Raw genomic sequence first — 17,049 nt, forward strand, 5'->3', positions numbered from 1 at the left:
ATATTTATTTTGGGAAAAGTAGTATTCATCGTTGAGCACCATTGCCTTTCATACCTCCCTGCAGCGTTTTTTCACCTCCATGTTTAAGGCTGAATGTTATTCCTTTATTAATTCCCATCCTGCCTGTGCATGTCACTGAGCAATGGGAGTTGGTTCCGCTCAGTGACATTTGAAATATCTGCTAGATGGGAATGAATGTGTGCTGTCAGAGGTGTGCTCATCCTGATGAAGCCATTTACTTACCTGTGTGGATCCTACTTTTCTTCTGAATGGCTGCCTAACAATGCTATATGGAATCCCTATGTGAAGTCACAGAACATAAATCCATATGGAATTCATTGCATGACAGTGCACTCATTGACTGAGGGTTATTAGAAAGGATTGGCTTTTGTGAAATGGACAATGTCGAAGACTGTAATGCTATGAAAGTGATGCTCCAACATATTCCGAGTGTTCAGCAGGATCTATTAAGGGAATAAGTTATCATTGACTGTTGTGTCAAAACTGACTAGGCCACTTCTCCGCCAAACGCCAAGGCGATGCAGAATGTAAATTTGGAAGCCTTCCTACAGAGTAATGAGTGCTTATCAATAATAAAATAATGGTCCTGCTGAACCACTCTCTGAGGACAATGCTAACATAACTTTCAGCGCTTCCATAGAGTAACAGGTCACTGCATCCTAATGTCTGATGGCATCTTAGGGCTCAGTACCAAGATGTGGTCTCTGCATTAATCATGCATGAAAGCTAGTGTTTGAAGAGATGCTACTGACCAGATGCAGCTCCCTCGAGATGGTCAAGCAAACATACGAATTAGGAGCAGGAGCAGGAGTAGGCCACTCGGCCCCTCAAGCCTGCTCTGCCATTCAATAAAATCATGGCTGATCCGATTGTAACCTCAACACCACATTCCCGCCTAGCCCCAATAACCTTTCATCCCCTTGTTAATCAAGAATCTATCTAGATCTACTTTAAAAATATTCAAAAACTCAGCTTCCACTGCCTTTTGAGGAAGGGAGTTCCAAAGACTCTCAATCTTCAGAGAAAATATTTCCCATGTTTTAAAATAAGGGGTCGCTCATTTAAAACAGTGCACCCTAGTTCTAGATTCTCGCACGAGAGGTAACATTTTCTCCACACCCACCCTGTCAAGACCCGTTAGGATCTTAAAGGTTTCAATTAAGTCACCTCTTACTCTTCTAAATTCCAGTGGATGCTAGACTAACCTGTCCAGCCTTTCCTCATAGAACCTTAGGGTGAAGTCCATCCAGACCTGGAGATTTGTCAGCCCACAGCCCCAACAATCTGCTCAATACCACTTTCCTGGCGATTGTAATTTTCTCGAGTTCCTCCCTCCCATTTCCTGATTTACAGCTAGTTCCGGGATGTTACCTGTGTCCTCTACAGTGAAGGCTGAAGCAAAATACATGTTTAATTCATCCTCCATCTCCCTACTTTCAGTTAATTCCCCAGACACACTCTTTATAGGACCAATGCTCACTTTAACTCTTATTTAAATAGCTATAGAAACTCTATCCATCTTTGTTACTCACTAGCTTTCTCTCATACTCTAATTTTTCCCTCCTTAATCTTTTTGTCAACCTTTGTTGTTCTTTATATTCTTTCCACTCTTCTGACCTGCCACCCATCTTTGCATAATTATATGCTTTTTCTTTAAGTTTGATACAGTCTTTAACTTTTTTAGTTAACCACGGATGGTGGGCCCTCCCCTTGGAATTTTTCTCTCACTAGAATGTATATATTCTGTCTTCTGAGATATCCCTTTAAATGTCTGCCACTGAACTTCTATTGACATATTCCTTAACGTCATTTGCCAGTTCACTTTAGCTAGCTCTGCTTTCATGCCTTCATAGTTGCCCTTTTGAAGTTTAAAATACTAGTCTTGGATGTACTTGTCTCTCTCTCAAAATGAATGTAAAATTCAATATTATGATCGATGCTACCTAAGGATGCCTTCTCTAGGAGGTTATCAATTAATCCCATCTCGTTGCTCAGTACCAGGTCTAGTATAGTCTGCTCTCTGGTTGGCTGCAGAACATCTGTTCTGAGAAACTATCCCGGAAACATTCTATGAACTACCTTTGCTCATCTCATTTTTCCAGTCTATATGTAGATTAAAATCCCCACGATTATTGCTGTACCTTTCTGGTACAGCTTTCTGGCAAGTTCCCATCATCTCTTCTTTTATACCCCTGTCCTGTGTAGTTACAATTAGGGGGCCTGTACACCATTCCCACAAGTGACTTCTTGCCTTTATCATTCCTCATCTCAACCCAAACCGCTTCTATAGCCTGGTGTCCTGAAATTAAGTCACTCCTCTCTAATATGCTAATGCCATCATTAATTAACAGAGCCACTCCTCCACCTTTACCTAACTTCCTGTCCTTCCTAAATGTCACTAACCATCGACAATTGTTTTTCGTGTTAGAACCACCTTGCTAAGCTGCTGTCATACTGGCATGAGTGTGTCCGTGTGTGCAATAGCGTTTCAGCCTCTTGAAGGATGCCATGGCCACTGAATCATTGCCGCCATGGTTGCTTATGTGTAGTTGCTTAAGGATATGTGTCCGTGGAGTGCCTATCACATGCCACAGCAGCCTACGTCCCCTCGGCTACTACACTTTCCAAGGATGACCCCATTGTTAGGGATGAAGGTGGCCTATGCTTCTCTGTGATCATTGAAAGATTCATGACCTTGCGTGATATGTAGACAGTGACAACAAAGGTGTTGTGTTGTCGCCTGTATCAAAGCATGAAGAGGACTCTATTATGAAAAACTTACCTTCACCTACTCCTCTTGAAATCTTGTAGCTATGAGGTTAGAATCATAGAAAATTTACAACACAGAAAGAGGCTGCAGAAAAACGAGTCACCCAGCTTAATCCCACTTCCCAGCATTTGGTCTGTAGCCCTGCAGGTAACAGTACATGAGGTGCCTATCCAAACACCTTTTGAATGAGCTGAAGGTTTTTGCCTCTACTATCCTTTCAGGCCGTGAGTTCTAAACCCCCACAGCCCTCTGGGTGAAAACAGTTTTCCTCATCTCCCATCTAATCTTTCTACCAATCACTTTAAATCTATACCCATTAGTCACTGACTTCTCTGCTAAAGTAAGTAGGCCTTTCCATCCACTCTGTACAGGCCCCCACAATTTTGTACATCTCAATCAAACCTATCCTCAGCCTCCTTTGCTCCAAGGAGAACAACGCCAGCCTATCCAACCTTTCCTCATAGCTGCAATTGTCCAATCCTGGCAACATCCTCAAATTTCCTCTGTACCTTCTCTAATGCAATTGGGCTGACAAGTGGCAAATAAGATTTGCGCCACACAAGTGCCATTCAATGACCATCAACAAGAGAGAATCTAACCATCGCCCCTTAATGTTCAATGGCATTACCATTGCTGAATCCCCACTGTCAACATCCTAGGGGTTACCATTGACCAGAAACTGAACTGGACTAATAAATAAATACTATGGCTACAAGAGCTGGTCAGAGACTAGGAATCCTGCAGTGAGTAACTCACCTCCTGACTTCTCAGAGCCTGTCCATGATCTACAAGACGCAAGCCAGGAATATGAAGGAACAATCTTCACTTGACTGGGTGAGTGCAGTTCCAACACTCAAGAAGCTCAAGGCCATCCAGGACAAAGCAGCCCACGTGATTGGCACCCCATCCACAAACATTCATTCCCTCCACCGCTGAAGCACAGTGGTAGTACTGCGTATCATCTACAAGCACTTTCCAAACCCATGACCACTATCAACTAGAAGGACAAGGGCAGCAGATACATGAGAACACCATCACCTGGAAGTTCCCCTCCAAGCCACACACCATCTTGACTTGGAAATATATCATCATTCCTTCACTGTCACTGGGTCAAAATCCTGGAACTCCCTCCCAAACAGCACTGTGGGTGTACCTATACCACAGGGACCGCAGTTCAAGAAGGCAGCTCACCACCATCTTCTCAAGGGCAACTAACTATGGGTGATAAATGATGGCCCAGCCAGTGAAGCCCACATCCCATGAATGAATTTTTAAAAAATTGTGCACGAGGGCAGGTTTTCAAAGAAGGCAATCTCAACAATGATCACCTTTATAAAGATATAATAAAAGACCAACATACCCTATCACTCTGCATCACTGAGCCACTTCATTCACAAATAGATTATAGCAAATGACTGCACATTAACCAACAAGACCCAATTTGTTCTTTCCAAATTTGATACTTTCTTAGCCTGAAAACCAAATAACGAAGCGTTGAGTCCCCATCCCAAGCCAACAACAAATCATACATAAGCACAACTTTACCTCTAAGCCAAAGAACACATTCTATCTTAGAGAGGTTCAAAAGGGATAATTAGGTCAAGAAAATTCAATTACAAGCATGGAAGATCTCCCACTGTGTTTATAAATGCAGTAAACTAATTTGGGAGTGTGATCATTTTTCTAGGTACACTAACAGTATTGCTACCTTCAACACATGGATTGCTGTGGTTCAGGAAGACCCATCCATCAACATGGGCATTAAATACAAGCCTTCTTAGCAATACCCACATCCTAAATAAGTACAAGTTTATGTAAAGTAGCCAGTGGATAATTACTGTCATTGCCCAATTGTACGTATCATGTCTCATTGCTGATGTCTTGCCTTCACAGAACATCTTCTGCATACCTCCAAAAGTATTGACTACCTCAGCAAATCCAAGAACTACAAATTACATCTTGTAGTATTTGTATTACTCATTGTGATCTTTGGTAGCAAATGGTGGTTATATTAACTCGCAGTACCCCAGGGCTTCTATCTAATGCTGCCTATGAGACTTTAGCAAGGGTTTTAGATGGCACAGGTCTGAGACTTCACAAACTCTCAAATACAGCATTTCTGCCAGTAATACGTGCACCAAGAAACACTTCCCCACCATGTAACGCACAAACGGGTCTGCTCATTACCATCATAGACCTTTGTAGCCTGTAAAAGCTCTGACAGTTATAAGCTACCCCAAAGAGTGCCCTCTTTGTAACAATAATAAGATGCACACTGTTGTATTGTTGATTTGTAGCAATATCACAATGGTAGAGATCAGTACCATCATATAGAATTCCTTGTATCATAACCAGAAACATTGAAAAATTATGTTTAACCAATCTTCAATATAAATTCTCCTTTTGTGGAAAAATATGAGTATAAATCTTTAAAAAAAAATAGAGGCTGCGGCTAAAAGGCTTAAAACAAAGGAAGCTAAAAACATACAACATATGTGCATAGAAAGAAAAATGCAGTGGGCAACAGCACAGACAAAATTGTAAACTCTGAACAAGTTGCTTCCTCTGTACTTACTGGCAACAGAAAGGCTCACCAGCTGTGGGAATCAATTCTTTTCCTCACTTACCAACTAATTGGCAGAGGAGTGGATACATAAAGTTTGCATGCTGCAACAAATGCACAATAACCCTCTTCCACATAGGTTTCAGTCAGGTACACCACACCTGCTACAAAAAGCTCAGGTAACTTAGTCCCAGAGCCTCAGTAAACACTGTTCTTCCTCGGTCAGCTTCTAAGTCTCTTTGTGCCCTTGCATACGCTCTCCCATTTGACTTTCCTTCCAAACAGGATAATGGAAATCAAAAACTCTGGACAGTTGTGCAAAAGGCATTTCCTTCCTATAGGCTATGCGCTTTGCTCTTCTATCATGCTGCATCCCTACACCACTTCAAAAATAGAAAAATTGCAATTCATTCATTAATATATTCCTGGCAAAATAAAATACATTGTAATTTATTTGTAGATAGTTAAAAGTTGTCTTTTATTGCAACATTAAATCCAAGCTCCCCATTACAGCTACACTAGAGAGAGACAAGGCAACAATTTAAAAGGCATTCTGTCACAGCGATTTATAAAAATAAAACTGCAGGATAATTTTTTTTAATATTAATCAAGGCAAGAGATGTGCTAAAGAATGGAGCAGATTACCACTGGAAGCACTTGGTTTCAGCATTAAGCACTCCCAGCCTATCGGAAATTCTGCTCCAGCACAATTTAATGTTTATGTCACAGCAGTGTAAATTTTTCCATTTTACTCTGAAATTACCCCTCTGGCTCTTCAGAATAAGATTGCAAACTTAAATGAAAAGTAGTATGATAATTTTAAATCAAGAAAAACCTGATGAGACACCTGATTAACTCAGAAAGAACCATGAATATTTGAGTAATCACAATGACATAGGTAGAGCACTTTCAAGTGCAATTGTACTTTGAGCATTGCTTTCTACCCTACCCACCACAGTCTAATCTCACAAAATGACATCAAAGTCACATAGGAGCCCCCAGTGGTCACTGCAAAACCGTCCACAATCCAACTTGTCTTGTCCCATGAGGGTCATCTGCCGTGGGATAATCTGACCTTCATTGGCCGTCCTGAAAAACACACGATCAAAGCGGAGCCTGCAAGTGTAACGGGCCTTCAGATTGTTATTGGCTTTAGTGTCCCAGGTATACCGACAGTGTTCAGGTTTGTTTAAAAATTCCCAGACGTCCAAGACACCAGCTGGCAAACCTCCAACTTTTGCAACCTGCAAAGAAAACTCACAGTGAGAAAAGGTGATTTATCTGCACAATGCTACAACAGTAGCCACTCAGAACTTTATGTTGATGACAGCACACTAAGTTATTTAAATCCATATACCTTCCTTCTTCAAGTTCAACACCTTGGACTGACACCGTGTGGAAGACAAGTGCTTTCCAACATGTAGTGAGTTAACAGGGCAGATTACCTGGTTTTACTCTAGTAATAGTAAATGCTTGTTATTTCAAAATACTCCCAAGTCAATAATTATTTATTTTCTTTCACTTGAGTTACCATCAGAATAAAGTAAAAAAAAAAAGTCCTCTGGAAAGCTGCTAAGGGTTTATTGGAGCAGAGTTTTTAAATTTGTTCTCTGTTATGAAAAGAATTCTAAAGGATTTTTGCAAAGCAATCTGAAAATCAGGCCCCCTCACTATTATATAATAAAACCAAATCGGTAAAAATGTTTACCAGAAAACTTAGTAGAAATCACAGAAACCATTCAGTTGTAACAGATTATGAAAAACAAACCAGAATGAAAGATCAACAGTTACACTATAGGCAATATTTGAATTCATGTGACATGTTTGCCTCCACGGAGGCATATTCATACTTCTAGCTTCTCCCTTACAAAGTTCATGGCCTTGGATATTCCATTGCAGGGCAGGGGTTTGCTGGGAGCACTGCATGACAGAATAGAAATGAAGGTAACACAAGAGAACGAGAGACCGAGCTTTACTAGGGCAATGCAAATCTGTTAAAATATCCTTTATTTCCTGTGACCATCTCCCTCTTGGATTTGTGGGTTATGAGGTCAGAATTTACTTGGCAACCTCAGTAAACTGTTCATTGTGTAGATGGTGTATACTGGTCTAATATCATTAACTACTACCACAGTGGAATAAGAGACAATTCCAAAGGATCAGTGCACACAGTAAGAGTTGAGCAGATACACCATTATGTAATGTCATACCAAGAGATACACCAATGTTCTCATCTGACTCTCCAGGTAATCAAGCACTTTGTCATATAGTGATCCAAGTTGGCTTCTTCATCACCACTGAAAACCTCTAACACAACTGCTCCAGTTCCATTAATGAGTATCTAATTAATGCCATATCAGGATTCTTCTTTTATTTATTCAAGGGATGTGGGTTTTGTGGGCAAGGCCAACACTTATTGCCCAAACCTAATTGCTCGACACCACTTTTTTGAACCACTAGAGAGTGAGTGAGGTGAAGGCACTCCCATAGTGTTCAGTTAAGAGTTCTAAGATTTTGACCCAGCATCGATGAAGGAACAGCAAGTTAGGATGGTGTGCAACTTAAAAGGGGAGTTTGCAGCTGGTGCTGTTCCCATGGGTATGTTGCTCTTGCACTTCAGTGATGGGGGGTTGGAATTCATGTCGAAGAAACCTTGGCTTATTGCTGCAATGGCCTTGTATACAGTGCACACTGCTGCCACTGCACACCAGTGGTGGAGCGAGTGAATGTTTTAATGTGGTGGATTATGTGCAAAGCCAGCAGGCTGCTTTAGCCTACAAGTGCTTTTGGAGCTGAACTCATCCAAGCAAGTGCAGTGTATGCCATCACACACCTGACTTGTCTTGTAGATGCTGGTAAGGCTTTGAGAAGCCAATAAGGTGTGACTTCTTTGCAGAAATCCCAGCCTCTGACCTGCTCTAGTAGTCACCGTATGTGCATGACCTAGCTAGCTAAGTTTATCAATGGTAACCCCTAGGATGTTGACAGTGAGAGACTCGGAGATGGTAGTGCTGTGTAACTGTCCGGAGGGGTGAGGGGGGGGTTTCTGAGACACTCTCATTTTGGGCTTTGTCATTGCCTGTCTCTTGTATGACAAATGTTACTTAAGCCCAAGCCTTAATGTTGTCCAGGTCTTGCTGCATGGGGGAACAGACTACTTCATTATGAAAAATTGCAAATGCGACTGGACACTGCAATCATCAGTAAACATATGAATTTTGGACCTTATGATGGAGAGAAACAACTGAAATTGGTTGGGCCTAGGACACTACCTCAAGGAACAACTCCAGCGATGTCCTGAGACTGAGATGATTTACCTCCAATAAGCACATCCATCTTCCCTTGTGCTAGGTATGATTCCAAACAGTAGAAAGCTTCCCATTGATTTCAGTTTTGCTAGGGCTCCTTGATGCCACATTTGGTCGAATGCTGCCTTGATGTCAAGGGCAGTCACTCTCATCTCACCTCTATTTAGCCAAGACTGTAATGAGGTCTGCAGTCAAGTGGCCCTGGCGGAAGCCAAACCAAGCACTAGTGAAGTTATCAGTAGGGAGGTGCCACTTGATAGCACTGTCGACGACACTTTCCATCATTGTGCTGATTTAGTGTGAACTGATGGGATGGCAATTAGCCAGATTGGATTTGTTCTGCTTTTTGTGGACAGGACATATCTGGGCGATTTTCCACATTGTCAGGTAGATGCCAGTGTTGTAACTGTACTGGAAAAGCTTGACCAGAAGTACAGCTAGTTTCGGAACAAAAGTCTTCGGCACTACAGCTGGTATGCTGTCAGGGCCCATAGCCTTTGCTGTATCCAGTGTACCTTCCTGTTTATTGATATTGTGTGGAATGAATTGAATTTGCTGAAAAGGGGCATCAAGAGGAGGCAGAGAGGGATCATCCACTCAGCACTTCTGGCTGAAGATAGTTGCAAACACCTTGTCTAGTCTTTTTCATTTACATGCTGGACTCCCACATCATTTGAGGTCAGGAATGTTCACAGAGCCACCTCTGCCTCCTGTTAGTTGTTTAAGTTTCCGCTACCATTATCTACTGGATGTGGCAGGACTGCAGACCTCTGACCTGATTAACTGGTTGTGGGATCACTTAGCTCTATCATATGCTGCTTCCACTGTTTAGTATGTATGTAGTCTTGTGGTTTAGCTTCACCAGGTTGATACCTCATTTTTAGGTATGCCTGGTGCTCTTCCTGGTATGGTCTCCCACACACCTCCTTGAACCTGGGTTGATCCCATAGCTTGATGGTAATGATAGGGTAAGCTGGGCCATGAGGTTACAAAGTACAGTGGAACACAATTCTGCTGCTGTTGATGGCCCACAGAGCCAGTTTTGAGTTTCTAGATCTGTTCAAAATCTATCCCAATTAGCACAGTGGTAATTCTACACAAAATGATAGAGTTTCTTCAGTGTAAGAATGGAATATTTTCTCCACAACAGAACTGTGTCATGGACACTCCTATCAATACTATCATGGATGGACACATCCGAGACAGGTGGTTTGGTGAGGATGAGGTCAAACACATTTTTCCCATTTGTTGGTTCTTTCACTACCTGCTGCAGGCCCCAATCTGGCAGATAATTCCTGCCAGACTTGGCTAGCTCGGTCAGTAGTGGTGCTACCAAGTCAGTCTTGGTGATGGACATTGAAGTCTCCCACCCAAAGTACATCCTTAGCCCTTGCTACCATTAAGGACATCGTCCAAATGGTGTTCCACATGGTGGAGTGCCAATTCATCAGCTGATGGGAGGCAGTAGGTGGTAATCAGCAGAAGGTTTCCTTGACCATGTTTGACCTGATGACATGTGGTTCATGGGATCTGGAGTCAATATTGAAGACTCTCAGGGCAACTCCCTCCCCACTGTATACCATTTCACCACCGCCTCTGATGGAACAGAACTTACTCAGTGATGGTGATAGAGGAGTCTGAGACTTTGGCTGTAAGGTATGATTCAGTGAGTATGATTATGTCAGGTTATTGTTTGATAGGTCTGTGGGACAGCTCTCCCAATTTTGACACAAATCAGCAGATGTTAGTGAGGAACTTTGCAAGGTCGACTGGGTTGGGTGTGCCATAGCTGATTTTGGGTCACTGCCAGTTGGGTTGGTTTAGTTTTATTTATAATTACAGCTTTTCATAGTGGTTTTGATATAATTCAGTAGCTCGCTAAGAAGCAGTTAAGAGTCAACCACATTGCTGAGAGTCTGGAAAGAATGACAGTTAGAGAACTAGTTTTATGACAATCCAGTAGTTTCACATTCTCTATTATTGACACTAGTTATTTTTAATTCCAGATTAATTTAATTAACTGAATTTAAATTTCCCAGTTGCTGTAGTGGGATTTGAACTCATGTGACTGGGTCATTAGTCCTGGCCTCTGGATAAATGGTCCAATAATAACAACAACAAGTAGATAAATTTGCCTACTTAGGACAAATGATAAGAAAAAATGGTACATGTGATGCTGAATTCAGAAGAAGGATAGAAAAGGCCAGAAGGAATTTCATGAAGATAAGGATAGGTTAACAAAAAGAAATTCAAGCTGTAACAAGGAAAAAACTCATACTACATTCTATCCACTTTCCTGTATGCCTCAGAAGCCTGGACAATAAATAAAGATCCATGGAAATAAATAAAGGCCTTTGAAATGTGGATGCTAAGACAAATGTTTAAAATTCCCTATACAGATCATAAGATAAAAGAGGTAGAACTCTAAAAACTGACATCCAGAAAAGAAAATATCAGTATTTTGGCCATTTGATCAGAGCTAAAAAGCTGTAGAGATCTCTCCTAGGGGGCAAAGTGGAGGGCAGCAGAAAGAGGGTTCAATCATGGTTCAATGAGAGATGTCAGAGTGGTTGCAGACGAGTTACAGTGGATGTGTGAGGATGGCACAAGACAGACAAGTGTGACATAGCATGGCAGCAGACCTTCTGGAAGGAGCAGCTACAAGCAGCAGCAATATAACCACCATGCTACTGTATCCCATATGCAGCTATGAGGCTATGGGGGCAAATGATGACTGGCTGTTTACTATATTATTAGATACAAGCCTATATATAGAGTTGCTGCAGTGTATTTTCCTGAGACAATTTTAAATTTAAATTGAATATTCCACTTAATTTCCAAATTGAGAAGATGGCTTCCAGTATTTAAGAGGTCAAAAACAAGGGGCCCAGATGCAAGATTAAACATCAGATTTCGAAAAGAGGGCAGGAGAAGCATCTTCACTGGGAGTTGTAGGCTGTGGGATTTCACTTCCAGGATTAGTCAGCTAGACAGAAATTGACCTGATGAGACAGGATAGATGGATGAAAGAAAAGGAGCTGAAGGGAGGTGGGAACGGGGTGAGAAACAGTGTTTAAAAATATTTGCCCATGTGGAAGTACATGCAGACCTGAGCTGGCTGGACCAACTTGCCTGTTTTCATGTTGTGACTTCTTTATACAGTATTCTGTCTTTCACCTCCCATGCAAGTTTGGTAGACACATGATGGAAGGATAATGAGAACAGAGGCAGCAAGACATTTTGTTCTCGAGGACCTTAAAAAGGCATTTTTTTTTCTCGACCAGATAATACATTTTTATTCAGCTCAGGATTAATATATGGGCCAAAGCAATAATTTCAATGTTTTTTTTTTGTTGAATGGGGTAGCTGAAATTTCTCATTGCCTTATTGTCCATGAGGTATAATCTTATTCTAAGTGGGAAAAATAAAATTCCTATCTGATTCTTAAACAAGAGTGCAAAGAAAATAGAGAAGGTTCCCTGAAAGCAGCTATATAAATAGTGATCATATAGCCCCACCCATAACTTTTAAGTATAAGTAAAGGTCCAAAGTTCCCAATCTAAACAACTATCAAGCTTGTGAAATGTTGGAGAAGTGACAAGGTAAAAGAAAGAGGGATGAATGAAGGCCAGTTTCAGAAAAAAGAAAAATTTTCTTAGGACAGCAGCAGAATTTTTTGCCACTAGAGAACAGGAACTGAGGTATGTTATCATAAGAAAGCTTTATGCTCAGGAAGGCGGCAATACACCGTTAATGCCCTAATGGTTTTCCCCCTCTATTATCTTTCTCTCCCCAGTAGTTATGGGTGTGGAATATCAACAAATGACAAAGATAAAAATTCATACCTGATGCAAAATAGTTATCCTTATTTCTGAAAGCATATTCAAAGCATGAGGGAGAAGGGAGTAGAGGGTTACAATAATAGATTTACATAAGCAAAGGTGGGAAGAGGCTCAAATGGAGCATAAACATTGGCATGGAGCGGTTAGGCCAAATGACCTGTGGTTCTGTGTCATATATCGTATGCAATCCTATGAAAGCTGGGCAAAACGAATGAAGCCCTAATGTACTTTTGGTAACATACTCACCTCCTGGTCTCTCAGATTGGTGTCACCTCCGAATATTACAGTGGCACTCTCTGGTGCTTCTTTGATTTTCTTCAGGACAATCTCCAGCTGTTTCATCCGTTCCTGAGAATGTGCCTTAGTGCTCTCCAGGTGGGAAGTCATTAAGCAGAGTTCATTTCCTGCAATGTTTACCTGTAACAAAGGGAGGACAGAGCAAGGACACTAATTTGACATTATTTCTTAGCACTTCTATGAAACTGCCATTGCAATGCTGGAACGTCATACTATCTGCAATTCACAATCCATTTCCTTCACATGAAAAGCCACGTTTAAAAGATGTTCCAATATCCTGTAAAAGGTTCTGTTTCCCTCCCAAACTAATTGAGTAATTTGCTAGAATTTTGAGAAATGGAAGTTAAAGAGCAATGTTTAAACCTTCCTCAGCTACATGGGAAAGGAATCACCAGTTAGCATCCAATGTTATATTTCATGCGGGGGGAGGAGAAAGAGTTTGATTTTAAACTTTGTTATTTGAGTTTTGTCAAGATGATGCCAGCAAAATCCAAGGTGAGAAACTGTTCCCACTCAAGAGAGCATCAAGAGCTAGAGGGCATGGATTCAAAATAATTGGCAAAAGGAGCAAATGTGATGAGGAAAAGTTTTTTCACCCAGAGGGTGGTTGGAGTCTAAAACAAACTTCCTGAAAAGGGTGGTAGTGGCAGATTTGATCGAGGTATTCAAAGGGTAATTAGATTGCCAACCGAAAAAAAGAATGTGCAAGATTATGGGGATAAGACAGGGGAGTGGGACCAGGTGGAATGCTCTTTCAGAGAACCAATGCAGACTCGATGGTCTGAATGGCCTCCTTCTGCACTGTAAAGATACTGTGAGTATGATACTGTGAACTGAACTCTCTTACTCCTTCAAATTTCAAGAGTAGCATTATATCCCAGTTGGCACGCAAGGAGAATAGAGAGGCACTAACAATTATATTATGACCTAGCTTTATAAAAGTTTCCTTTTGTTTTGTTGAAAGCACATTTTAAGTTGAGTTCCTTTATTAATTGTGCTCCTTAAAAAGGTGGAGGGGAAAGTGTTCCCATGCAAAATTGGTCATTATATTGATAAAACAGGAGCAACTCTGTCATCCTTATGAAATTATTTTGGAAAGGGAGTATTGGTACCAATGTCAGTGATTGAACTGGAGGCAGGGCATGATTTAGGGCAGGACTTACAGCAGTCTTTTTTGTAGCAAAGTATCTCTATGAGCTATAACAAACAGAATGCCTGACTGAAACCATTGCAGTCTTCTAGCATTTTCTCCTCCCCTAAAATGGAGTGGAGGATAGTTACATGATACAAATTGTGTTTATGGAATCAGTCATGTATACGCAAGGCAGACATGGAAATGATCCAATCATCATCATTCTAGCCAGGATTTGACTAGCTGCAGCAGTTCCCATTGACTGGTTTAAGCTTTCCACAAACACAGGCATGGTGCAGAAACTACTTTTGCTACATACAATTTTAAGGGGAGATCTTGTGGCACAGTGGTAGTGTCCCTGCCTCTGAGCTAGAAGCTCTGGGTTCAAGTCTCACTCCAGGGCTCGATGGCCAAGAAAGTTGCATTCATAATGTGGCTACACAGGTTGAGTATCAACTTGCAAATCCTTCCAACATATGCCAACGGCAGGTGGCGAAAGCAGAGGGTTTCTTGGTCAGCCAAGTATGAAAATAAATTGTACCATTACTGTCCATAGTTCTGGATTACAACATACGTGTAAAACTGTATGTTGTCACATGCAACACCGTTGGCTCAGTTAGCTGCATGGCCAATCTGGACCAGATTGGTGCCAACAGCAAGGGGTTCAATCTCCATTCCAGCAGAGGTGGATTTGGGACCTGCCTCCTTCCCCTTGGTGGAAATTGCAGTGCAGAACAGTTTTAAACACACCATGGAAATTCCAGAAAGGTATGGTCAGCTATAAGTAAGCAGCAATGTTTAAAAAAAAACCCTCAGTACTTCAGAAAGGAATCATGAGTGCCTCAGCACTGGAGAAAATGCATATGGTATCAAAGCATGTATAGAAAAAGCTGGCAAGCTAGGGGTCAAGTATTGCACAAAAGTATCAAACCTCCTGACAAAGCCAAAAGTGGCAGCTGGGGAGGCAGATGGAAGTCAAAGCCAGAAGCATGTAGGCTCTGGCAAAAACTAAAAGGGATGCCAGCTGGAGAATATTTTGGCTGATCTATTCTGTATGATTCTAAGTTGTATTGACTCTTTTGAAGAGCAATCCAATTAGCCCCACTTGTCCATTCTTTCCCTATACTCCTACAACCTTTGCTCCTCCAAGTACTTAGCCAATATTCTTTTGAAAGCTAGTATTGAATCTTTATCCACCACTTTATAGGCAGTGCATTCTAACTGCTAACCACTTATTAGGAAATTGGAGCCTTTTCCTTAACAGATTACAGCTGGGTGTAATAGGGAAAGAGAAGTGACCAAGGAGCTATTCTGGAGGTATAGCTAAGATGACTGTACAGGTTGGAGAGGCATGATTAGAGGCTCTGGAGTTAAATCTGTGGTATGAAAAATTCTTGTCCAATTAAAGCATGTTTGCTGATGTAACTCTTTATTCCACCTTCTCTAATTCTACTTAAAACACATTTATTTATAAGTGCAAAGTAACATTCAACCACACACATTATGGTCACCTACCAATGAGCTTGATCTTCAGAACTTTTACATGAGAATTAAACATTTTTTTAATGTATGCACTGCAAAAGGATTTTCCCCCTCAAGAAAGATGACTAGGATGCAGTTTATAAAGCTGGTGCTTTGTACGATATGACAACTGATAACTGATTTTCTCTTCAGATGGATCACTGTACATCCCTCTTACCTGAACAGTGAGAAGGTTTCTCTTCATGCAGGAGGTTGGAAAAGGTGTTATTTCTTGTTTCAACAATTTCACTCGGGATGTTTTCAGCATAATGGCTGTGTAGTAGTCAGCTTCATCTCCTAAACAGAGAAAAAATACATGCTTTATGTTTCTTTTTTAAATAAAACCTCTCTTTCCTCTTCCCCCTCCAGTGTAAAGGTAGCTCCACTCCATGCAAGCTCATTCATTGAAGTTTGCAGTAACTTGCATTTATACAATGTCTTTGACATAGTAAAATGTCCCAAGGCACTTCATAGTAGCATTGAACAAAAGTTGACAATGAACCAGACAAAAAAATTAAGACAGGTGAGGTAGGCTTTAAGACGTGGCGAGAAGGAGAGCAGCCAGAGGCAGATAGGCATAGAGTTCCAAGGACGGAATTCCAAAGCTTAAGGGTTAGGCAGCTGAAGGCATGGCCATCAATAATGGGAAGTGGGAGATGCACAAGATTTAAGACCCATGCTGCTCTAATAAAAAAAGAAGGCGTTGGAATATTCAATAGTCAGGAAGCATCTGCAGAGAGAGAAACAGATTTAATGTTTCAGGTTGATGACCTATTGTCAGAACTGATGGCAGAGTATGGAAATGCCAGGTGGAACACAACCAAAGGTTATTGACCTGAAACAACTGTTTCTCATTCCACAAGTGCTGCCTTACCTGCTGAGCATTTCCACCATTTTCTGTTTATATTTTGGATTTCCAGTACCTGGGTTTTTTTTAAAAAAAACTGTTGTCACTCTGCTCTGTGTTAGGCCAAGACTAAAACAGGCTTCTACAAATAAAGGTTGGATTCAATGTTTCACATGTATGTGCAAGAGCAAGCTGAGGGCAGCATTTATCTAAAAGGGATTTTACGTTCCACCTGACATCATTATACAGCATTATCAGCTCCACTTAAATAAAGAATACATCTCAGAAGGTGGTTTGGGAAATAGCTAGTATACCGGATGTCCAGAGTGCACTTTTATTAACACAAAAGCTCAAAATAGCAAAATAAATCTACAGCATTGACATTAGAACAGTTAGTGTATTTACTTTTCTCACTGCCAAATATAGAGGTTTGAGCAAGTACCTTAAAGCAAGGTTGGAAGACAAACTCCATTCCACATCTAGTCCTAATGACCTGTGTTTTATATTTTGATTGACTAATTAAAGCATATTTAAGAAATGAATCAATAAAAAAGAATCAGCAAAGCCATACAACTATAAATTCAACTTTGTCACCTTCACCTTTTGGTGTCATTTGGTCAATGAGAATTTACTCTGACACACTCGCAGTTTCTCAATAGATCAGTAACGTGCAAACTTCTGCACCTCTGACCCAACTACAAGATGTCGAAGTTTGTTGTCAGTTAATGTTGCACCACCATTGCATTCA

The 17,049-nt window shown here is 41.0% G+C and overlaps 1 protein-coding gene across 1 annotated transcript in view; it reads right to left on the bottom strand.

The window, feature by feature from the left end:
- Window positions 1–5,813: 5,813 nt before the first annotated feature.
- The window catches only part of tdp2b (tyrosyl-DNA phosphodiesterase 2b), a 36,850-nt gene continuing 25,614 nt past the window's right edge, over window positions 5,814–17,049 (bottom strand). The window contains exons 5-7 of the mRNA XM_041183282.1: window positions 15,633–15,751; window positions 12,751–12,921; window positions 5,814–6,598 (exon numbers count right to left, since the gene is read on the bottom strand). Coding sequence (XP_041039216.1) covers window positions 6,320–6,598; window positions 12,751–12,921; window positions 15,633–15,751 — 569 coding nt within the window. The 3' untranslated portion in view covers window positions 5,814–6,319. The remainder of the gene's footprint in view (window positions 6,599–12,750; window positions 12,922–15,632; window positions 15,752–17,049) is intronic.

This window comes from Carcharodon carcharias, chromosome 3, assembly GCF_017639515.1.
Source record: "Carcharodon carcharias isolate sCarCar2 chromosome 3, sCarCar2.pri, whole genome shotgun sequence".
NCBI classification, from domain to species: Eukaryota; Metazoa; Chordata; class Chondrichthyes; order Lamniformes; family Lamnidae; genus Carcharodon; species Carcharodon carcharias.